Genomic DNA, 23,007 nt, shown 5'->3' with positions numbered 1-23,007 from the left:
CCTTCTATCAAAATTTCAACAAACTTCTATTTTGACTTTAACAACACAAAGCACTAAAAAATAAGTCTTTGTTAAATAAAAAAAAAAAGCCGCTTTATCCATCTTTATTGGTCTTGTAATTTGATATTCGTGCTGGCAAAGCCAGTTCTGTTCCATCAGTAACAGATTTCTCTCCGCTTTCGTTATAAAACGTTATGTGCTGTTCAAGTCAGCAACGAATCGATAGAACTTCTTAATAACCATTATACTTCCTAGACGGTACTCCGGCATGAAATGCATGAATAAAACAACTGTATACCCTGTTTACAACCAACTTTTTGCTTTAACCCAGAGTCACGTGACCTTTTTAATTTGTGTTGATGTGTTTATCATCAATTGTAAACTTTCATGTGAAGTGTGGTGGGAGAGTGGTAACCAAATTGATGCAAGAGTAACCCAAAGAAAGAATATTCAGAACAGAGAAGATTAGCTTCAGAACTTCCATGGTTCTTCCTCCGAATACTAACTTCAGTTACTGTAAATCCGAATAGGGCGATAGCCGACTGTAAAAACTATCAGACTATTCCAAAGAGACTTCCAAAAATGTAGGCGCTAGTCCAAAGTGTATCTTCGAAAAGATGTATTCCCAGAATAAGAGATCAAAAGACAAAAGCTTAAGGATGAAGATACAGAAATATCTAAAAGACATTTAAATACTTTCACCGTACTATAATTTCTTAACTAAGGGATTACATAATATGTAAGAACAATAGAAATAATCATGATTTGAGCCATCGTCAGAACGCGTAATGATCATAAGATAATTTCAGATCGTTAAACGAACTTCACGAAAAATCGAACGGAACTTCCAATTCACACTCCGCTTCTGAAAAAGAAGGAACCGACAAATCGATCGATATTTCATCGCCCAAACATCATAGCACCACGGGAGAAACACCAAAAGAAAGGGAAAAGACCAACGAATTCAGGCAACCACAGAAATTAACCAGAACAAGGGAAATCCGAAAAAGGCAGTCGGCCGAGGCTTGTACAACTTCGGTTTTCACACTTCAATGACACGTACGGTACTTGAGCGAGAGAATTAGCAGAGTTAAGAAGGCGTTCGACAACAGGAAGCAACCGACGCAGTCCTTTTCCAGTTCGTAGTTCCGTTTTTCAATTCAGTTCTACCACTTCTCGGCCGTGGTAGCTTGTTGCAATTATCGCGGAAGCTCGATTCTTCGTGTTGAGGGATATTTCTTAGTTGCAGGTACTTGCTTAGCGTATACGGTCAAATAAAAATTTATTTGACTGGACGGGGATCTCAAGTTAACACCGTGGTACGAGGATAGTACTTCTTCAATGAGGTCAAAAAAACTGCCCCTTTTATTTCGCTCTATTCTCCTTTTTATATACGGCGGAGCAAATATAGTAACACAAAAATCTATGGGGGATTATCTATAGCAACGAATAAGGATAAAATCATGGGGTCATTTTCGGAGTAAGTCCGGAACTGCCGTAAGTCAACGTCACAATCCGGGCCGAACCGGCAGAAAAGACTTGAGGCTCAACACAGAACTTGGGACGTGTCATCAACAAGTCCTCATTGGTCCAGCGGTTAGGATTTCTCGCTTTCACCGAGACGGCCGGGGTTCGACTCCCCGATGGGGAATATCTTTTTCAGAAGATTTTCTGCAAATTATTGTCGTACTTCACTCGGATCTGATATACCGGCAAGATCACCAGAGTGGGAAACAAGAGGATTAGGGATAGGAAAGATAACGCTTTATTTTTGTCAATTATAAGGAGATATTTATATGTGCTTATTCGGTCTATGTTCTTAAAGAGGATAATGGCTGAGCGGCTAAAACTTTGATAAAAGGATGGTTGTACTTAGCAAGATGCTAAGCTGATTACCATTTTCGGACGTTATCCGCTTCAGCCACGACATTACTCCCTCCTTAGAACGTTGATCGACCTCGAGCAACTAGGGAACAACCAGGGAAGAGAAAAGAGAAGTGCGGCACGGGTAGAGAGAAAAAATTTATCGGAAGAGAACATTTACGGGCTGGGAGAAGGCAGGGCACGGGCAATGCGTGGGATATACCAGGCTTGTCGGCGAGTTTCCTCGGTGGCATATGCAGGACGCAATCGATCGGTATGAACCCAAGAGGCGTATTCTTTTCCGTTGACTTCGTGGATCTGATAGATATCGTTGTCGAGATTACGGCCGATGATTGTATATGGACCCATCCAAGAAGGCTCAAGACCCTTTTTGTTTTCATGGCGTAGAAGGACGAGGTCACCGATATCGAACGTTTGGGTTTCTGTGCGCATAACTTCGTCCCAGCGGCGTTTGTCAGCTTCAGCGTTTCGTTGCATTCGCCATTCGGCTGTATCTCGAGCTTCGCGTAGCTTTCGGAGGTAAGTGTATGCGTCGTCCGCTAATTGTTCTGGGGCGGGTTCGGTGGCAGAAACTTGAATCCAAGGAGAGGCAACATCACCAGGAATTTTAGGATGGCGGCCGTAAGTCAAATAAAAAGGGCTGTACCCGGTAGTGCGGTGTTTACGGATCCGGCAAGCCCACAGAGCAGTATTCAGGTGGATATCCCAGGAACAAACATCACCGTTGATGTACTTCTTCAACATCTTCTTCAACGTTTGATTGAACCGTTCGCATTTGCCGTTTGTGCGGGGGTGGAATGCTGAAGTCAAAGTGTGATGAGTACGAAGCATGCGAATATATCTGGATACCACTTGAGACATGAAGTTGGGGCCGCGATCGGTCAGAATTTCGTCAGGACAGCCAAAACGAAGGACTATTTCTTCATAAATGAATTGGACAATGGCAGCGCCAGTGGCCTCGGGTACCGCACGAGCAATTGGCCAGTTCGTAGAATAATCGACAGCAACGAGTATCCACCGGTTACCATTGCTTGTCGTTGGTAGTTCACCGATGAAATCCAGATGCCAGCGGGAGAAGGCGGCGGGAACTTCCAAATTGTGCATGGGGGCCTTGTGAATATTACGATCTTGGTTGGCAGCTAATTGGCACGACGGACAAGTTTTGGTCCAGGCTTGGATATCGTCGCGCATTCCGGGCCACCACCAACGGGTCTTCATCAGGTCGTACATGGTTGCAGTTCCAGTGTGCCCAAAGCCTTTGTGATAATCTTGGATTAAATCGGCGCGACGGACGAAGCGAAGGTATCGAAGTTCTTTAGGGTGATCCTTCTGCGGGCGGTAGAAAATCATGTTATCACGGATGACGAAATGGTCACGGTACTTCTTGAGTTTTGCGTTGATTTCGGCGGGCCAGGTTTCCGGGTCTTTCACATACCAGCGGGGCCAATCGTTACGGGGATCGATGTGGGGTTCTTCAGGTTCATCGATACTGTAGAGATACTTCGGCTCGATTTCGAAAGGTTCAGGCTCGCATGAGGGGCCATCAACACGGGAGAGTAAATCAGGGACGGTATTTTCGGCGCCAGGTTTGTACTGAATATCGGGATCATAGGATTCGAGTTCATTAAGATAGCGGACTAGGCGAGGAGTCGGGTTCTTCTGAGTTCGCAGCGATTTCAGGGATAAATGGTCAACGTATACTACATAATTTCGTTCACGGCTATCGATAAAACAACGCCAGGTACGAAGGGCATGAAGGACACCAAGCAACTCTCGTTCTTGAGCTGGGTAGGATCTTTCGGTTCTGGAAAGTTTCTTGGATTCGAAGGCAATTGGGTGCCATTCTCCGGAGTCGTCTTCTTGTAACAGAACGGCACCAAGACCATAATCGGATGCGTCGGTTTCAATTCGGAACGGCTTTGTCATATTAGGAGACTTTAGAACCGGCGCTTCGACGAGTTTACTTTTGAGGAGATCGAAGCTGTGCTGGCATTCCTGCGTCCAGGTGATAGCACGTTGTTTGGGACCATTGCCTCGAGTGAGGTCGGTGATCGGGGCGGCAATGCTCGCAAAACCAGGAATGAAGCGACGGTAGTGTTGGGCTAGGCCAATAAATTGGCGTACCTCTTGGACGTTAGTAGGGACCGGCCAATTCTGCACAGCTTTGATTTTCTCTTTCGACGGCAGTATACCCTCGCTGGAGATATCGTACCCTAGAAAGCATAGTTCGGTCTGGGCAAAGTGGCATTTCTTGGGATTGACAACCAGTTGGGCTTCACGGAGCTTGTTCAGAACGGCGTGTACATGTTCTTGGTGTTCTTCAAGGGATTTGCTGAATATCAAGATGTCGTCCAAATATACCATGGCGAACTTGTCCAAATAATCTTTCAATACCGAATTCATAAGGCGTTGGAACGTTGGCGGAGCGTTGGTGAGACCAAAGGGCAATACCAGGAATTCGTACTGACCGTATCGAGTATTAAAAGCGGTTTTTGGAACATCCTCGGGTTTGATTCGTACTTGGTGATATCCAGACTTGAGATCAAGGGAGGTAAAGTAACGGGCATCACGGAGGCGGTCTAGGCATTCATCGATACGTGGGAGTGGATAGTTGTTTCGGACGGTAACTTTGTTCAGTGCGCGATAATCGATGCACATGCGCATCTCACCATTCTTTTTCTTCACAAAGAGGACGGGTGCACCCCACGGAGACGAGCTTGGCTGTATATGTCCCTTTTTCAGTAATTCTTTGAGTTGGCGTTGGAGCTCGTCCAGTTCCAGAGGACTCATTTTGTAAGGTGTGCGGTTTACGGGCGTGGCATCTTCGGTGTCAATGACATGTTGAACATTGCGGTCGGGGGGCAAATCGGTGATATCGTCATGGAATATCTCAGCAAATTTGGAAGTCAGCTTGATGACCCACTCAGGATTCTTCACCTCTTCGGCAGTATTAGCTTGGAGATGTACCAGGTAACAGCGGGCGTCATCGTTGGCAAGGAGCTTCGCGACTTGTTTGGCGGACAGGAGAAAGTTGACATCATCAGTCGAGGAAGTGCTGCTGATAGGGCGGATAATAAACGATTGAGAATCGTTGTTAATGGTCCACACATGGTTTGGCCAGTCGGGGATGGGTTTGTTAGCCACCAACCATGCATCACCAAGAATGATATCGAACTTCGAATCGAAAATGAGCGCGTCAAAACCGGTAGTAAAATCACCAATCGTTCCTGAGATGTGGGCAGATCCTTTAATTGGGGCATGCTGACCATTAGCTGTTTCCACGACCTGACCATGGGTTTCATGTGCAACTGAGGACGCAAGATTGGCCACGCGGGGACTAATGTAATTGGTACTAGCGCCGCTATCGATCAGCGCCCGAAAGTGTTGACCTTGAATAACGAAGTCATACAGAGGAAGACGACCAGGGGAAGCAGCGTTCAACTCTTGGAAGAAATCAGAATCAGGCGAGATGGTTGGGTACTCCGGGGGAGAGACATTGGAATAAGCGAGATCATCAGAATCTTTTATTTCGTCCTTGATATTTTCAATACTATTTAGGCGGGCAGACATCTCACGACGATGTCGTTCATCAAGCTCTTTATGGGCGCGGGCGCGTTCGCGACAGTTGCGTTGGTAATGCCCAGTTTGGCGACACCAGTAACATTGAACGGCACGAGAAGAGGACGAACGAGGAGCCGCAGAACGGGAGGGCGAAGGCAATTGTCGGTGACGAGACTGGCTAGGGTGGTTCAATGCATTCAGTTGGGCAACCGTAGCAGCGACAATCGTACTGAGATCCATAGGAGCAACGCCCTCGTGTCGTAAATATTCTGGAGTCGACGAAGCATGAGAGGAAGCACCATAGCCAAGGCGGCGACCACTTTCATAGGCGAGGGCAACACGTACGGCTTCGGTAAAGTCGATCGGGTCGGCTTCCAGAACATGGGCAGCAACAGGGTTTCGCAATCCAGAGATAAACCGGTCGATGGCCTCGTCGTCAGTCATGTTGGGCAACTCCAGACGAATGTCTTCGAATGCGTCAACATACTCGGTGATTGTGCCGTATTGCTTGAGTTCTCGTAGACGGTTACGGGCGGCGCGGTGAGAGTAAGCCGGACAGAATTCGGCAGAGAGTCGAGCCTTAAAGTCTTCCCATGTCCGTGGCTCACGGTGATCGATGTCAAGTCGATTCCACCAAGTGAGAGCTCGTCCTCGGAGGAGTGTCACAGCAACGGTTATCCATCGTTCTTTTGGAACCGCGTAGAATTCCAAATAACGGGAGACAGCAAGAAGCCAGTTGTCAATAACGCTCTTGGTGCGTTCGCCATTGTACGTTTCTGGAGGAGGAATACGGAGGCCAGGTGGGATATCAAAATGGGGAGTAAGTCCGGCAGGTGTTACAGGTGTAACGGACGCAGCAGGTGTGGCTGGTGTATCACTAGATATCATCTTTCCAGTGTAAGTTTCTTCAAATTTGCGGGCAAGATTGGTTGCAAGTTTTTGCCAGTGCTTTTCTCTCGACGGTGTGGATTTAAGTCTGGCTTCAGAGGGTATGTGCTTGCAGCTTCGGTATTTCTTGTATTCTTCAAATAATTCAGGCGGTAATAACTTTTGCACACGTTCTTCGATTTCAAATTTGTTTTTGTCTTCTTCGGTCAGCAGAGAGATATCTTCAAGGTTTAACGGGATGGAACTCATAAACAGCCGCTACCAGTTGTCGTACTTCACTCGGATCTGATATACCGGCAAGATCACCAGAGTGGGAAACAAGAGGATTAGGGATAGGAAAGATAACGCTTTATTTTTGTCAATTATAAGGAGATATTTATATGTGCTTATTCGGTCTATGTTCTTAAAGAGGATAATGGCTGAGCGGCTAAAACTTTGATAAAAGGATGGTTGTACTTAGCAAGATGCTAAGCTGATTACCATTTTCGGACGTTATCCGCTTCAGCCACGACATTATTTTCCTTTTTTTTTATAGGTTTTTTTTTTATTTTATTTTTGATGCATTCGATCTTTCCATGTGATTCAAGGATAATGCCAGCTTTCAAAAATAGGCGTAAAGGAGAGGCTGTGTTTTTTTTTTATTAGGAAAACTTGAAAGTATGCTGTTTACGGGCTATTCTCCCCCTGGACAAAAAATAAAGAGTAAATTCTTCATATTCGATAAACCAACGTCTCTCACCTTGTATAAAGTAAAAGACATTCTTTTATTAAGGGTGTATGAACACGCATTCGTTTCGGAGTATTGCTCGCCCTGGATCAACGTGGAAAAAAAAAACGCTCTAAAGAAATAAAGAAATCCTACATGGGAAAATAAATGGAAGGGGGTTAGTGGTCGCACAGTGTATAAAAAGTAGGCATTTGCAGAATCATGTACTGTGGAATGATCTATCCAAGTTGTTTCTGAAGCGACTCCCTTGGATTTAGTAATATCTAGTTCTTTGTTGTTTCTATAATGTGGATGCAGTTGAGTGTGATTGCCTTTGCAATAAATTGAACAAGGTTTTTGGAGCTTTATTTTCTACATGTGAACTGAAGAACTGATGAGAGGAAATGATATATTACATGAAATAAGTAGTTAAAGGTTTCGACGGGCTATGATGATGGAATGAGCAGGTTTAGAATACGGCATCTGGGTCGTGTAGTTGTAGAATACTGCTACTGTGGGAGTCCCCTGACCCACTCATAACATTGTTGGCCACGCCGGTGGACTGAAAATGGTCGTGTTTTAAAACGTGAATGGCTTTTCCTACGACCAGTAATCCTGGAGGACGACTTCCGCCCACACTTTCTAGTACTTGCACAATGTTGTCCAGTTGTCCCCACAAAATACGCTGATCCGCACAACTGGCTCGTTCAACAATCGCACAAGGCAAGTCAGAGGGATATTTTTGCTTGGTAAGGAGGTCTTGTGTAAGAGCTTCTAGTCGGTGAATCGCCATCAAGAACACATCCGTGCGGTGCTCGTCGTATACCGGTAAAGGAGCTGCCGAGTTTCTCGCCCCTGTACCTGTGGTGACCAAGAATTGGGAAGCCACAGATCGATGCGTCAAGGGAATGCCTGCGAGGAGAGGAGCCGCGACGGATGAAGAAATACCAGGAATCACCTTTGGACAGTAACCGTGGGAACGGAAAAATAGCACTTCTTCACCTCCACGTCCAAACAAGAATGGATCTATGCATAATCCATGAAGCAAGATGAGCATTTCTTTCTGTGATCAACCATCGACTATTTTCCACAAGACTTTACCTCCTTGTTTTAATCGTACGACATGCTTGCCCTGTCGCAGCGCCTTTAATGCAATCTGATTGAACTCTTCCTGAGCGGCATCGGCATTGCCTGGGAATTTGCGAGCAATCTTCAGTTCGCATTTGACAAGGGCCACAATTTCCGCGGGAACAATTTTGTCGGCCAATACGAGATCGGCGGTTTCCATGGCTTCCTGAGCAGCCACAGTCAAAAGCCCTGGATCTCCTGGACCGGATCCTACCAAGCTTATGGTACCCTGCGAAGCTGATTTGTTGATAATGGATGCTGGTGATGGTACACATAGACTAGGGAGTTTTTCCATACTCTCATAACCTTCATCGTTTTGATAGTCCTGCAACAGATCCTCCATGTCCTGATCCGATAACTGCGCTAGTCGTTCCATACTCCAGTATTCGCAGATTTGAGCGAGCCACTTCATTCTTCGACTACTTGCGGCTGAGCTGGGATCGGTCTTGCGCACTTTTCTTCGTAGAATGCCGACCCGATTGATGGCATCGCCTAGATGGGAAGGAAGATTGGCGGCAATATGTCGACGGATACGATTGGACAACTTGGAAGCTTGTCCGTTTGTGGAGACAGCAATTTGCAAAGACTGATCCCGATAGGTAGATGTCATGAAAAAGTCGCAGAGATCGTTCATGTCAGTGACATTGACCGGAACTCGGTGAGTTCGGCATTGACGAACGATTTCTTGGTTAACTTCGTAACTGGACGAAAATCCGCATACAAAAGCTAAATCCTTGTCTGCCAGCAGTTCAGGATATAATCGTTCACCTCCCCAAGAGATCTGGTTCTCTTGAATACGATACAACAGTTCAGAGCACATCGCTTGTTGCGAACCGACCAGTGTTACTGTAGCGTCGGCTTCTAAGGAGGCCAATACGCGACTGGCAGCGATCGAGTTGTTGCCCATGACGAGAATGTGTTTTCGTTTGCATTGGAAAGCGATCATGAGCGATGCCCCTCCTTGAGGCTGCGGTACTCTCGGTGGTGGAATAAAAGACATGGCGAGCAATAAGCAAGTTGACAACCAAGCATAGTGCAAACGATAATTTCTTAAATAGTGGATACCACAAATCAAAATCACGCAAGATGAGGCAAAGCAGACAATCGCCACCAGCTCAAAATTTGATTGGATAAAAATGGCACAACCTGCATTTGTATCTCAGATGATGGCTCCATCGCTTTTTTTTCCCCGGATTGATGACACACATTGATGTTTTACGCAGAATTTTAATATATTACATTCATCTGGTTTATACATGGTATTTTAGCGGATAGACATCACTGATTTTCTTCCTTAAAACGGCTGCGAAGAGCATTGTCCTCGTTCACTTCAAGCTTTTTGCCGGTACGCTTTTCGTGGGCTTGAGAGGCTCGCTCCATATCGTCCAAAGCAGTTTCGGTCTCGTTCACATGCATCTTTGCATCTTCGAGATATTCATTTTCTTGGTTCTACCGAGGCAAAAATCGTTAGCAAGTTGTAATAGAACTTTTTTTGTTGACACCATTGCCTCTTGACAATCATTACCTTGAGACCAGTTTCGGTGTGCTTTTTTTGATGATGGCTGGACATGATAAAATAAAAAAATTGTTACAGAAAGTTTGTTTTCCGGGTCAATGATCGTTTGAGTGCTTATTTATAGGCAATCAAACTGCATGAAATCAAGTTTTCGTAATGCTGTCATTATGAGCATGGTCTGAGAGCACCCTCCAAATCAAGTTACTGAATTGGAACGAACAAGCCAATCAAATGCGTCAGGTTCCCTTTTTTTTTTTTTCTTTTTTCAAACATGTTTTTTATTTCTGCCATTATCCACTCTACAAATTACAGTAACTTACAAAAAAAATGCTATGCCACTATTGATGATGATGACGGTGAAAATGAAAAGGACTGGCCAAGTTTGTCAAAAAGTTGCCACGTCCACTTGATGATGGGAATATACGGAAGTAGGGCAATCCATGGTTGGATTAGGTCTACTACGGAATGGGTTAGACGGATCGGAACTTGCAATTCTGAGCTCGCAGATGTATGGTCCGCCCCAGAAGGAAACTTTCCGTGCTTATAAAAGTAGGCCATGAGCTCATCCTTTTCTATCCAACGCTGATATATCCAGCTACTGAATGCGTCCATATCCTTGGGTAATTCGCTGACACGGAACCGGCGGATGTGAATGTGCACGTTCTTTGGACGATGGCCAAAGAAAAAGATCCCTTGGATAGTGTAGACATCCTCAGGGTTTGCCTCCGACGGAATACCACTGTATCCAATTGTGAAGTCGTATAGCCATTCCACACTTTCATCCAATGTCAAAGTAGAAAGTCGCAAGCCAGTAGCTCGAGGCAACAGTGTGTACCGATTGTCTTCCTATTGTCAAGACACCGGTTAGCAAACGAATCCGTCGTCGACTCTCCCACCTACCATTTTGTTTTTCTCCGCAAATTGTCGAGAGCGCTCACGTGTGCAGGTGGAAATGACTGAAAAGAATGAGTGGGAAAGCTCTCATCGATTCCACTGATGACTTTTCACGCTACCTGTTCCCTCTGGAAATAAAACGAGCCATAAAGGATCACCGGACTTGCTGGAGTGCTTGAGATTGTCCACAATTGTCTTTTGATCGACCGCAAGTTTGCGCTTCAGAAAGATAAAATCAAAGAATTGCATACCCTTTTGTGACATCGACAAATTAGTTTGCGCACGAGCATTTTCATATTCACATGGAAATTTCATACCCTAATACATATGATCAGCTGCCGCGCCACTTTTTTTTTTACACATGCATCATCCAGATTCACGTACCAGCCAAAAATGGGGAGCGACTTTAAACTGTCCTTCAGAATGATCTTCATTGCACCGTGAGCACTAGCCATGTATGCAACACACCATATGTATATCCAGTCAGCATATATCTGCACCAAAAGAAAGGAAGTCATATACTTTAATGACACTGTTGCCTTGCAACGTCAATAGGGGCCGGAAACCCCTTGAAAAAGCCTTGTACCTGATGATTTGCTGTGACGATAATACGGTTGGGGAAATTGAAGCCAGTTACTTCACCTTTGTGATTGCGCTGAACGAGCTTTTCTACATCGATGGCAGTGTCGACAGTAGCCTTGGAATCGTCCACACAGCTTTCATCAAAAGTCACCACCAGATCGCTGGGTGCAAGGAATTGCACCAAAGCTACTAGATTCAGCGACCACATGCGCATGGTATGTGCAATATAGCGACGGTATGCTTTTGCAGAAAAAGGAAGAATCAACAGAGACAGCAGCTGTACCAGTACAACGCACGTTGACTGAACAATTAGACCTGCAACAACGGCAAATGCTTTAAAAATCGATGGCCATGTCCATTGAGTGCTAGTCATTGTGCATTGAAAAAAGAAAAAAGCGAGAAATTGTGAAAGGCTCGGTCGCCATGCAGCCACACCAACGATTGGGAGCGTTTTTAAGCGGAGATGACAAACAACGGATGTCCCACGTATTGGGACAGTGGTCATCCCTTATTATGCAACCTGGTGAAAATTTGTACTTACCTTGCATTATTACTATTCGTTGAATGATAACGCACAATACACTGATTGCACATGATCATTATATTAGTATTTTTTATATTCCATCACTCAACGTAAACAGAGTCTGAATTATCAGGTCGATACAGTAATGGATCAATTTGGTTACAACATTTACAGTGCAGTACTTGTGATGGGCGTTTTATTTATGGATGGCACTTTTTACAACATTCAAAAACAAGAGCGAGGAGGACTTGAGGAGTTTATCACTGATTTGTAAGGAGCCGAGACCCCCAAGCTTTAAAACCCGGTAATAATGGAGTCGGGTCCGTGCCATACTTCGGCTAATACCCAAGTAAAGGAAAAAAAAAGTAAACCAGAGTTTATAACCATTCTCATCTTTTGCTTTTTAGTGTTTCCTTTTCAATTGCAATTAATACCTGTATCTTGCTTATTTACTTGCAAGATCTTCATCAGATACAGAACACATGCTTAGATTCCTTTTTTTTTTTTTTTTTTGTTCTTCTGACGTTATTGACAATCGATCGTTACACCGATGAAGGAACCTTTTTTTTTCGTTGCCATGTGCGACGCTGTGGCAATTTCCACGATCCGGGGACGCGTGTTTGTAGTTCCATGCGTCTACTTCTAAGGACACTAAAAGATTCGCACGTATGAAAGCTGGCTACGATGTGAGCTTGGCTATTGTGATGAGGGCCTGCACCTTTTTCGAGAACGTAAAGCCATGAATGCTGGTATTGTCAAAAAGTTGCCATGTCTGGATCCATCTGTTTTGGGAACGCTGGTCGCGGTGCTAGTGCATATGTGATCAATATGGAAGGTGCTCGCAACTATACAACAATGGAAGGTAGAACAGTTAGTCGTTTGCCAAGGAAGGAAATTCCGGAACGGATCGGCAAATTACGATATTTACAGCAATATAAAAGACCACCCACCGTCTCGCGTTAATCCTTTTTTTTTTTCTTCAAGACATCATGAAAGACAATCTTCAGCATCATTACATGGCGAGAACCTGTGAGCATCGACGATTGAAATCACTCCCTCTGACCAAAGAGAATCTGATGGTTTTTAATGACCATCAAGCGAAGCAGCCACCGCCCAAAAAACGCGTTTATTCCAGCCTTGGACATTCGACCGTGTCCTCGTGGCGAAAGCATTGTAGACAAGATGTTGTACTGGAATCCCCACACATATCGCCGTTCCCTTACCACAACGACTCGCTATTTCTGCCCTTGGCCGAACATACACCGCCGCTTAGTCATCCTTCTAGCAATAAATCATCTACAAGCGGTTCCCAATCAAGCTCTAGTACTTTATCAAGATCCGGATGTGGATCGCACACCAGTTTATGGCATAATTCGAGCCATGTGGAATTGAAGCAGATAAAGCAGGAACCTGCGACAAATCTTCCAAGACGCGCGGCAAGCGCTCCTCCTCTGATGGATCGAAAACGACACCGGTCCTTGCCTTCCAAAATGGCTTCATTCCACATTGGGAAGCTGCTCAAACGTCTATTTCATGCCACCATTCCGAAACGGAATTCCAAAAAGGCTACTTCGTCTCCTATCGACACCTCCTCCACTGTATGGTACAGCCAGTATACAGCCAATCCAGCCCCGCCAGCTGGCTTGGCCGTGGCTACGGTTGCCTGAAAAACAGCGAAACCGCATATGCACTCCCATGGTTTTATGTTCATTCATTATTTATACATTGTAAATGAAAGATACAACTTTCAAAATAGAAGCTTTACATTTAGCAGCTTGAAGTTTTGGTAATAAGCCTTCTTCGAACTCTGTCATTAAAAATATCGATTCAATGCAACGAATTGACCAGTGCCTGTATGGAGAGGATGTGAACCCTCGTATGTATCGTAGGTAGCGTGTGTTATCCGATTTTGGAGTCCAGCACATTATTACAGACTTCCATAAAAAGTCAAGCCGTTCAAGACACAATAAACATTGACATTTGGTTATCTTATTTCCTTTTTCCGCACCTGAAACAATGACAAACATCCCTTTCCAAACTTGACAATTTTTTGATTACCCGCTCGCGATAAATGCAAGGTTTATATTTAAGCATTCAATTGAATGTAGCAGTACGATAATCGGTAATACTTATTTACAATATTGAGAAATATGAGGTTTCTGTCCAGTAGCACAGAAGGAAAAAGAAAGAAGAAAAAAGAACATGAAAAGAAAATAAAGTAATAATGGATGATGAAAACTTCTAATCCTCCAAAACATAGTTAGGATGCAGCATGATCTTGGGATCTGTTGGGTCTTCTTCGACCACCTCAAGCAAAGTTCCCTCCTACGAGATAGAATGAGTAAAGACTCGTTCTGTTTCCAATCTGCCATATGAACATCAACTTACTTTAACGAGCTTCTTGATGACTCTTTGGACAATGGTCGTTTCTGTTTCAAGAGCTTCTTCCGACGTTAATCGATCTTCGGATTCTTCCTGTTCCAGGTACCAAAGTACAAGATCCTGAAGACTGATGCCTGCTTCGTCCTCATCCTCAGCAGCTACAGGAAAAACAAAAATCAAACGCTGATTAATTTACGCCATACACACATACAAAAACAGTCCACTGTCACACATACATTGTCCAACCACTGCTCGTTGAGCTTCCGATAGTCGATAAGCAATCATTTTCTTGATACGTTCGTACTTTTCGTATTCAATTCTGATCTTTCGGTGACCTGCTTCGTCTGTTTGCATTTGATCGGTTTCAGTTGTGTCTTGCGTCGTGTTTTCAGGGTGATCTCCAATACGAAGATCGCGTAACCCATTGAGAGCTTCTCCGCTTGACATGACGTCGTTGTCGGCATCCTCTTCTTCGATTTCAACATCGTCTTGCTCCACACGAATAATAGATTTCTGAAGCAAATTATAAGCTTCAGCCACAAAGTTTTCCGTGATCTATGTATATAGTTCAGATCATGAGTCTCTTTTGTTGCTTGCTGTTCATATGACAATGTATCATCTACCTCTTCACGACAGTAAACTCGAGCAATGGCTTCGGAAAGTCGAACCATACTTTCCAATTGACGGACCGTGATACGGTACGAGTTCTTTCCAACCCCTTGAGCATCGCCTTGTCGAAGGTCGCGGTAACATTCGGCCAATTTTTTGGCTGCTTCTGGCGTCATCTGGAAACAAAAATAAGAAAAAGCCGGCCATATAACACTACGCACAGTGCTATTGAGTGGTGCAAATCCAATCATACCTTGGGTTTGTATGTTCTTGCAAAACGAATGTAACGCTGCAATTGGTCGGTCGAATATTCTGGCTCAATGTAAGCATCCTTTAATCGATGGACATTGACAATATGGCGAGCAATATTGTAATCCGTGACTTCGTTGCAGTCATCCAACACAACAAAGAATAAATCGAAACGGGACATGATGGGTGCCGACATGTTGATGTTTTGCTAAAATAAACTGTAAGCGAAAAAGGTCCTTTTTTTTAATGTAGGCTATTGAAAACTCCTTTACCTTCAAGGTCAGCTTTCGGTTGTATCGGCCACCGACAGGATTGGCTGCCGCCAGGATACTTGTGCGGGCATTTAAGCTTGCTTGAATACCTGCTTTGGCAATAGAAATGGTTTGCTGTTCCATGGCTTCGTGAATAGCGACTTGATCTTTGATATCCATTTTATCGAATTCGTCAATCGCACAAATACCCTAATTGTTACAACTGTCAGTATCGATCGCTCCATGCACGGTCGGTGGGCCCAGAAAAGATAAGGCGAAATAAAAAAAACCCTACATTATCAGCAAGCATAAGAGCACCAGCCTCAATCGAAAATTCGCCGGTTTCTTCATCTTTGATTACAGAGGCCGTCAAACCCGCTGCACTAGAGGCTTTTCCAGACGTGTACACTGCACGTGGCATGAACCCGCAGACGTATCTAATGGCCAATGATTAGCATAGCCCACAAGGAATACTTGGTTTTGTTCAGGACGAGTTTCATGATACGTACTTCAAAAACTGACTCTTGCTTGTACTTGGATCACCGACAATACATACGTTAATATCGCCACGAAGATTCATGCCTTCGGGAGTGACCTTGTGAACACCACCCATCATTTGCAGCAAAATACCCTTCTTGACGGTATCGTGTCCGAATACACTGGGTGCGATACTGTTGACAAGTTTGCTGTAAATGCCTTTATCCTCATTAAGCATATTTTTCAAATCGTCCACTTCTGACGGCGTAAAGTCATTGAGCACATGCTGCTGATCTTCTTCTCCACTATCGTCGCTTTGAAGATTCGTGATGGAGGTCTAAAGGAATGATAGAGAGGTTGGAGCCCGTTATCAACTGAAAAACCAACCGGATCTACTGAGTTATAGGGATAATACCTTGAAGACATTATCGGGTTGCACCATACAGCACAAGAAGGATAATTTGTAGGTCAAGTCGCGAACACCCAGTGCTTTCAAGCCAGTAACACCTTCATTGGCTAAACCTTCACGCGATCGTGTGGTGGTATCTCTTTGAGCTTCCACCGAGGTGCCGGGCGTTCTGAATGCGGCGACATCAGGAACGACGATCAATGTACCGGTGAAAACACATTTATCACCGGCTTTAGCTCGCTCGACCATTTCGTTTCGTACAATAACGTCCAAGCTTCTAGGCATGCTTCCGGTAGGAATTTCGTTAGAATTTTCTTGAATTCTCACTTTTTGCCAATCGACAAATTTGGACTGTTCGACATTCAAAGTCCAATGTTGACGGTTGAAGCACTGAATACCTGGACACATGGCAGGCTAGATTTCACAGAAAAAATCCATTTAATCCCTTTTTCCTTTTGTTTGATCCTAGCCGCTGATCTTAGTGGAATTGGATTTCCTACCTCTGTGTATCGGAACTGTTGTTCAACATCATTCACGACGGTGCGACACTCATTGCATGTGAAGGAAGCATAAATCAATTCAGGACGAACTTCTGTTGTGCGTGTGACTGTGCCACTGATGCTGATAAGTCGACCGATCTTGTCTGTCTTGAGTTGACGCACACGAGCCAAGTCTGGCACACCATAAAACGCAACGGTAAATTCTCTCATGACAGCGCCAGGAGTCGCTTCAGCCGAGGTGGTGTTGATGTGAATATATTCAGGGAAGTGCTTCTTGACCACGTTTTGGACTGCACGACGAAGATACAACATGAAACTAGAAAAAGGTCAATGTCAGCATGACACCTTGGCATACACAAGACAGGTGCCTCATTTGTGGTTTACCGATAGTATTGTTCCAACAAGGCCGTGGCCAAGGAAGGATCAGCTTGCTCAATGTGGGCAAAGTCTACGTAAATAGTCTGTGTTTCCGAATATTTGAGTTGTTCCAATTGCATCATGTATGGAAGACCAAGGTAAGCCGATTGAGACGTCATATACGTGGCACTGGTGTCCTTGAATCTATATGCCGGTGCGTCAGCGATTGAGTTTCCTTTCTCTTTTCCAAAACCGCAAAACCCCATTTTTGCTTACGATTCCAAAAAGGCTTCAAAGCTCTCCATCAATGTAACGGCTGTTTGATCGACGACTTTCGTGACTCTGTCTGTGGTGAAACCGATTCTTCTAGGTGCCTGGACAGGTTCTTCGTCCATGGCATCGACATCCATGTTGATGTTGGCCGGAGTGGAACCTGGAAGGTCTTCGGTATCAAGCATAGGTGCGACCTGAGAGTCCAGCACATTGGTCATAAGTTGATCGCTCACAAGTTCAGACATGACGGCGACGGTAAAAACACAAAGCGAATGAAAATAAAAAAGGACGCGTTTTGGAAAAGTGACCGAAAAATTGGGGGTTGGCGCGACGCGTGACTGTCTAATCAGGGCCGCCTTTTTAACTTCAGCTTTTTTTTTTCACGCACCTGTCCTTCAGTCTGTTTCTTGTATAAAATGGTCAAATAGTATGTCTGACGGCACAGAGATAATCCTGGCCGCTGCGCACTCTTTTGATTTGACACCTTCTGCCGGTACAGACTACTCGTCACTAAAATATAGCGTCTGTGCCAGGCATCCCAGGCCTTCACACTACATCTGCAACAGTTTCTGTTATTCCAACCTTATTTACAGATTTCACTACTCTCACTCTTTCTTTACTTTTTCTCTGTTTCTGGCAGAGTACCTGTTTCCTTTTTTCGATTTTTAAGCTGTCTGGAGCGGAGATCCGCTTCATGGCTGCAAAAATAAATAGCAAATTCAAAGGCATACAACGATTATAATGGAAGGCTGAAAGCAATTGTAACGGTGCAAATTATGTTGTTGCGTTGCCAAACGACATCATTTTTACCCGACCAGCGACATGACTTGTTGGATGATTGTGCTGTTTCGATGGCAGGGAACATTGGTCATACATCGCGGGAAATGTACACAAGGAAGTCCAAGATTCGAAAGGCAAGGTTTAGCCTCTGGAAATTTCCTTTTTTGTTACAAGCCCTCGTTCTCTCTTTCCCGATCGTTCAACGCCCAATTTAACCTCTTTTGCTCGGACCTTTTGTTCTTACCGTTTCCCTTTTTTTTTTTTTGGCTTCCCTTCTCTTGTGTTTCTGGTCCCTTATTAACCGTTTCACATTTTACCTTTTAGCTTTTTTTTTCCCTTTCTTTTGGTTATACTATTCCATTTTGTCGTTCCTTAACTTGGTGTATATCGTAACTTGGTTTTTTTTTTTCATTCAAACTTCCGCTCCTCACATAAACTACTCGACCCAAGCCTTGCATCCTTTTTGCCTTGTACCACTCGTTTTGCTCCCAAAGGATATCCATCATGGACAACAACCTTGAGACTCTGGAACAACAAACCGCCCCTGAAAGCACACGCGGTCTCTTTGATACGCCGGAACCCAAGGTAACAATGACAAACGGGAATCTCACGGCATGACCGAAAGTGAAAAGAGAAAGACGAAGCAGAGAGAAAGAGTGTTAATGAGGGCTTTTTTTTTTGCAACATGATCAGAATTCCCTGAGAAACAGCCTTGCAGCGGATAAACGCCGGTCTTTTCATGTGTTTGGTCCCGGAATAGAAAGCACAAAGATAAGACAGCAGGCACCAACGCAGCGCGGCCACCAACGGTCTAGGTCTGCTATTACTCCGGATATGTTATCCAATCAGAATGCTCGTCGGAATTTTGGATTGCAAACACTCACGGAAGAAAATGATGACAGCCACAAAGCCAGAAGGGAAGATGCCGAACAGCCTGTGACAGTGGACTCGTTGCACGATATCATCAATACCTTGAAATCACTTCCCCCGATTGTGGCCAAGGAAGACAACCGCAGAAGTAGTATTCAACGCAAGCCACAATCCATGTCGGCACTGAACTTTGGTCCGCAAACCAAACGTTTATCGTTCAACGCACAACATGGGGCAGGAAATGGAAGTGGTGGCGGCGGTGCTGGTGGTGGCAATATGCTTCAAAACACCGTCCATGACCTCCGGAGCATGGATGATAAGAGTGAACGTCGTCGTAGCCTCCGAGCTCGCAGTATTGGCGACTTTGATGACGAAGGTTACATGTCTCGTGAGGCCGCTTTGGCGGAAGCTGAGGCCAAATTGATGGGAACGTACAGAAAAGAGACACCAAACTCAGATGATGCGATGGATAAGGCTTCCAGACGTCATTCATCCTCCAGATTTCAAACCCTGGGTTACGAAGATGAGATCCGCCGCCCCACCAGTCGTCGATTCTCGGATGCTACTGGAAGTTTCGATGTGACCCACATCCTCCCACCTCAGCCGAGCAAAAGTACAAGCAAACGCATGTCGTTGCAGTTGCCCACATTATCGGAAAACAGCAATGAATCCACCGCGTCAAGAACAGGTCGACGAATTCAGTTCAATAAGCCTTTGGACCTTTCCGGTAGTGAAGACCGACGTCAGCAAAATCGACGCTCCTCTCGCAACTTTGACTATGATTGGCGTGCCAGTAAGTGATCCCAAAAGTCATCTCTGTGTTACTGTAATCATTGTTCTAACCCATTGTTGTTTTGCGGATGACTTTCAGGTGCTTCCCCTATTCATCAATCATTTTCTTCCAATCGCTCATCCACAATCAGCAATCGCTCTTCGTTCAATCTTGTTCCTTTTACTCCGACTCGGGTCAATTTTGCACGCGACGATGCTAACCCCCATCAGCGTCGCCACTTGTTCATTGCTCACTTGCCATTATCGGCCTTGCCGCCTTTGCTTCGTTCTCGCCAGCTACTGAGAGGCACATTGCGCGTCAACAAACGTAACCGTAGCGATGCTTATGTCTCTTGCGACGAGCTGGATGCCGATATTTACGTGTGTGGATCGCGTGATCGAAACCGAGCTTTGGAGGGTGATGTGGTCGTTATTCGTTTAGTCGACGTTGAAAAGGTATTGCGTGAAAAGAGAGAGAAAGAAGAAGCCAAACTGGCCCGAAATGGCGGCCAAGTTCGTGTCCGTCTTCCGGATGAAGAGGATGAGAATGAAATCATTTTCGGTGGCGACGATGATATTGATGCTGTGAAGCCGAAATACTGCGGTGTCGTTGTTCATATTCTCGAAAGAGCTCAAAATCAAGTGTTTTCTGGGTAAGCTTTTATCTCGCCTATGGTTTGTGATGATCATTTACCAATAGGGAAACTGATGATGTCTCTTTCCTACTAGCGCCCTTACACTCATGCGTCCCAATAATAAACGGGCCCAAGAAGAAAAGGCAGCCGACGACACTAACTCTCAGAACGGCAAGAAAGATCCACCAAGAATTGTATGGTTCAAGGCGGCGGACAAACGAGTCCCTCTCATCGCCATTCCCATCGAACAAGCTCCGGCAGGATTTGTTGAAAATAATGAAGCATATGCCAACCGATTGTTTGTGGTAAGTTGACGAGCAAACCTTGTTATTGTATGATACGATAATAATGACTTGCTGTGTGTGGAATAGGGTGCTATTAAGCGCTGGCCCATTACTTCACTTCATCCCTTTGGAACATTGGAACGTGAGCTTGGCCATATCAATGAATTGTCGGTACAAACCATGGCCATCTTGGCCGATAACAATGTCACCGATACCGAATTCTCGGAGCAAGTGAACGAATGCTTGCCTACCATGCCATTTGAAGTAGGCGAAACCGTCAGTGACGATCGTCGTAACCTGATCAACGTTCGCACCTTTACTCTGGATCCCGCCGGCTCAAATGGTAAAGGGGAAAAAATGGAAATGTTGGGTCTTTATAAAATACTCACATTTTTCATGATGCAATAGTGCTTGATGACGCTATCTCTGTGCAGCAGTTGGGAGATGATACTTATGAGATTGGCGTCCATATCAGCGATGTCGCTTACTTTATCAAACCCCACTCCGCCTTGGACAAGGAAGCACGTGCGAGAGCCGTTCGCGTTGATTTGCTTCACAAAGCAGTCCCAATGTTACCCACATCGCTTACCGAACAAGTGACCAATTTGGTGCCTGGCAAATCAAAGTAATTTAATCGCATCAATGGAGTTGGTATATAGGCTGTTATACTGACTTTATTTTTGGATTCATCCTAGGTTTGCTTTCTCCGTTATTTGGAAGATGAACTCGGAAGGCAAAATTCTGGATACGTGGTTTGGCAAGACGATCATACGGTAAGTATCAGCGTGAATACAGATTGGATGCATTACGGTGGTTTGACCAAGTGAAAAAATGTACAGGTCTTGTGCCCAGTTGACATACGATGATGCTCAGAAGGTGGTGGAGGGCGGCAACCTGAGCCATGCCATCAAGGTGGAGGAGCAGCGAATTGGCGTAGAAAAAGATATCCGTACGCTTCATGCTATTGCCAACCAATTGTATGAAACCCGTCGAGGCGATGATACCATGTTCGAAATGAGAGATGAGTTGGAGTATACCTTTGATGAGCATGATCAGGAGATACCTACCGGTGTTGCCATTCACAAGAAGAAGGAAGGCGCTCGAGTGATCAAGGAGTTTTTGCTGTTGGCCAATTTGAGTGTTGCTCAAAAGGTGTCCAGCAGTTTCCCCGAACAGGCCTTGCTGCGTCGTCAGGCACCACCTTTATCTCGAAAAATTGTAAGTCTAGAAACAGGCACAAATTACCTTACTCAATGGGTCCCCTAACGAAAACTGCACTAGGTGGAACTCCAGGATTACGTTTCGCGTTATCTTGGTGTGGGTATGGATGTTTCCAGCGCGGGCGGAATTCAACGATCCATTGACCGTATCGACGATCCCATGCTCAAAAGAATGGTGTCTATTATTGTCTTGAAGACTTTGCAACCACCGAAATACTTTTGCACTGGCACCTTGGACATTCTCAAGTATTCCCACTATGCATTGGGAGCGCCGCTTTTCACTCACTTCACGGCCCCCAGTCGTCGATTCTCCGATATCATCGTGCATCGCCAATTGGATGCTGTTTTGTCCGGAGGTAATACTTGACCGTGAGGAATCAAAGTGGCTCGTATCATTGACATAATTTCTTCTGCAGAGAAACGGTTTTACTTGGATCGTGACACTGTGCAAAAACTTGCTCAGCATTGTAATGTCAAGAAAGAAGCTGCTCTGAATGCACGTCATCAAAGCAATATGTTGTTCCTTTCGTTGCACTTGAACAAGCTGATCAACCAAAGCTCGAACAAGGTCGCTTACTACGAAGGTATTGTTGTCGCTACGTTTGACCAGTTCTTTGACATCATGGTGCCTGAGATCAATATGGAGAAACGCATCCATTTGGCCAATCTGCCCGTGTGGCGTCACGATTTTGATGAGCGTTCACGAGCATTGACCATGTTCTGGAAGAAGGAGGTGGTGACTACCGGTGTTCAGCATACTTACAGTATGTCGGATGATGAATACGATGATTATGATGAAGACGCCTTACTGTCTGAAATGCAAGCGGACGTGAAGACGCCTTCGACTGCATCGCCTACCTCTTCGGTTACCGGAGCTTCCGTTGAACATATTGTCACTGACCTTTCAGTGCAACAACAACAGCAGGAGCAGCAACGACAGCAACAGCCATTATCGCAGTATCAAGACACTGTTCGTTCGCCGTCTCCCACGGCTACCTTGTCGACGCCATCCAAAGCGAACAAGCGACGATCCATTATTAGCGTGCGCTTATCCAAGAGTTCGGGATATAACTTTGAACAGGCATCACAGACCATCAAGGCGATGGATAAAATCCGAGTCATCGTTACTGTGGAAACTGTAAGAACACCACCGTTGATCCGTGTTTTGGCCGCCAATCCATTCGCCTAATCCAGATACCGTTTGAGTGAATGTTGAAAAACTACTTGACTTTCTTATTCCTTTTTTTTATTTATACTC

General features: G+C 44.9%; 6 protein-coding genes and 1 non-coding gene across 7 annotated transcripts; 3 read left to right on the top strand and 4 right to left on the bottom strand.

Moving 5' to 3' along the window:
* The first annotated feature begins 1,579 nt into the window (after nucleotides 1-1,579).
* BYT42DRAFT_t132 lies at nucleotides 1,580-1,651 on the top strand. The gene has a single exon. It is a non-coding gene; the product is annotated as a tRNA-Glu (tRNA).
* A 5,716-nt stretch (nucleotides 1,652-7,367) lies between these two features.
* On the bottom strand, nucleotides 7,368-9,260 carry BYT42DRAFT_586059 (tetrapyrrole methylase). Its single transcript, XM_051570040.1, has 2 exons — nucleotides 8,141-9,260; nucleotides 7,368-8,065 (listed from the first exon to the last, which is right to left on the bottom strand). The coding sequence occupies exons 1-2, from the start codon at nucleotides 9,165-9,167 to the stop codon at nucleotides 7,509-7,511; spliced, it is 1,584 nt and encodes a 527-aa protein (XP_051419423.1). The 5' UTR covers nucleotides 9,168-9,260; the 3' UTR covers nucleotides 7,368-7,508.
* Nucleotides 9,261-9,313: 53 nt separating this feature from the next.
* Nucleotides 9,314-9,759, bottom strand: BYT42DRAFT_586058 (uncharacterized protein). The gene is made up of 2 exons (XM_051570039.1): nucleotides 9,693-9,759; nucleotides 9,314-9,616 (listed from the first exon to the last, which is right to left on the bottom strand). Exons 1-2 carry the CDS (start codon nucleotides 9,735-9,737, stop codon nucleotides 9,446-9,448), a joined length of 216 nt encoding a protein of 71 aa, XP_051419422.1. The 5' UTR covers nucleotides 9,738-9,759; the 3' UTR covers nucleotides 9,314-9,445.
* Nucleotides 9,760-9,949: 190 nt separating this feature from the next.
* Nucleotides 9,950-11,623, bottom strand: BYT42DRAFT_586056 (acyltransferase-domain-containing protein). The gene is made up of 5 exons (XM_051570038.1): nucleotides 11,164-11,623; nucleotides 10,962-11,071; nucleotides 10,697-10,830; nucleotides 10,584-10,639; nucleotides 9,950-10,529 (listed from the first exon to the last, which is right to left on the bottom strand). The coding sequence occupies exons 1-5, from the start codon at nucleotides 11,530-11,532 to the stop codon at nucleotides 10,014-10,016; spliced, it is 1,185 nt and encodes a 394-aa protein (XP_051419421.1). The 5' UTR covers nucleotides 11,533-11,623; the 3' UTR covers nucleotides 9,950-10,013.
* A 1,049-nt stretch (nucleotides 11,624-12,672) lies between these two features.
* BYT42DRAFT_586052 (uncharacterized protein) lies at nucleotides 12,673-13,654 on the top strand. The gene has a single exon (XM_051570037.1). The coding sequence runs from the start codon at nucleotides 12,699-12,701 to the stop codon at nucleotides 13,347-13,349; it is 651 nt and encodes a 216-aa protein (XP_051419420.1). The 5' UTR covers nucleotides 12,673-12,698; the 3' UTR covers nucleotides 13,350-13,654.
* Nucleotides 13,655-14,222: 568 nt separating this feature from the next.
* On the bottom strand, nucleotides 14,223-17,691 carry BYT42DRAFT_125405 (MCM2/3/5 family-domain-containing protein). The gene is made up of 10 exons (XM_051562166.1): nucleotides 17,193-17,691; nucleotides 16,944-17,120; nucleotides 16,560-16,875; nucleotides 16,066-16,473; nucleotides 15,683-15,987; nucleotides 15,469-15,610; nucleotides 15,195-15,383; nucleotides 14,927-15,130; nucleotides 14,688-14,849; nucleotides 14,223-14,619 (listed from the first exon to the last, which is right to left on the bottom strand). Exons 1-10 carry the CDS (start codon nucleotides 17,432-17,434, stop codon nucleotides 14,257-14,259), a joined length of 2,508 nt encoding a protein of 835 aa, XP_051419419.1. The 5' UTR covers nucleotides 17,435-17,691; the 3' UTR covers nucleotides 14,223-14,256.
* Nucleotides 17,692-18,473: 782 nt separating this feature from the next.
* Nucleotides 18,474-22,938, top strand: BYT42DRAFT_617828 (uncharacterized protein; the record flags this gene model as incomplete). Its single annotated transcript, XM_051572214.1, has 10 exons — nucleotides 18,474-18,554; nucleotides 18,663-19,632; nucleotides 19,711-20,263; nucleotides 20,340-20,550; nucleotides 20,617-20,872; nucleotides 20,938-21,154; nucleotides 21,225-21,302; nucleotides 21,369-21,747; nucleotides 21,811-22,105; nucleotides 22,166-22,938. The coding sequence occupies 10 exons, from the start codon at nucleotides 18,474-18,476 to the stop codon at nucleotides 22,936-22,938; spliced, it is 3,813 nt and encodes a 1,270-aa protein (XP_051419418.1).
* Between the last annotated feature and the right edge of the window lie 69 nt (nucleotides 22,939-23,007).

This window comes from Radiomyces spectabilis (genome assembly GCF_025331425.1).
Source record: "Radiomyces spectabilis strain NRRL 2753 chromosome Unknown BYT42scaffold_14, whole genome shotgun sequence".
Classification (NCBI taxonomy): Eukaryota; Fungi; Mucoromycota; class Mucoromycetes; order Mucorales; family Radiomycetaceae; genus Radiomyces; species Radiomyces spectabilis.
The sequence above is the reverse complement of the archived record's forward strand: the minus strand, read 5'-3'. Positions and strand labels throughout refer to the sequence as shown.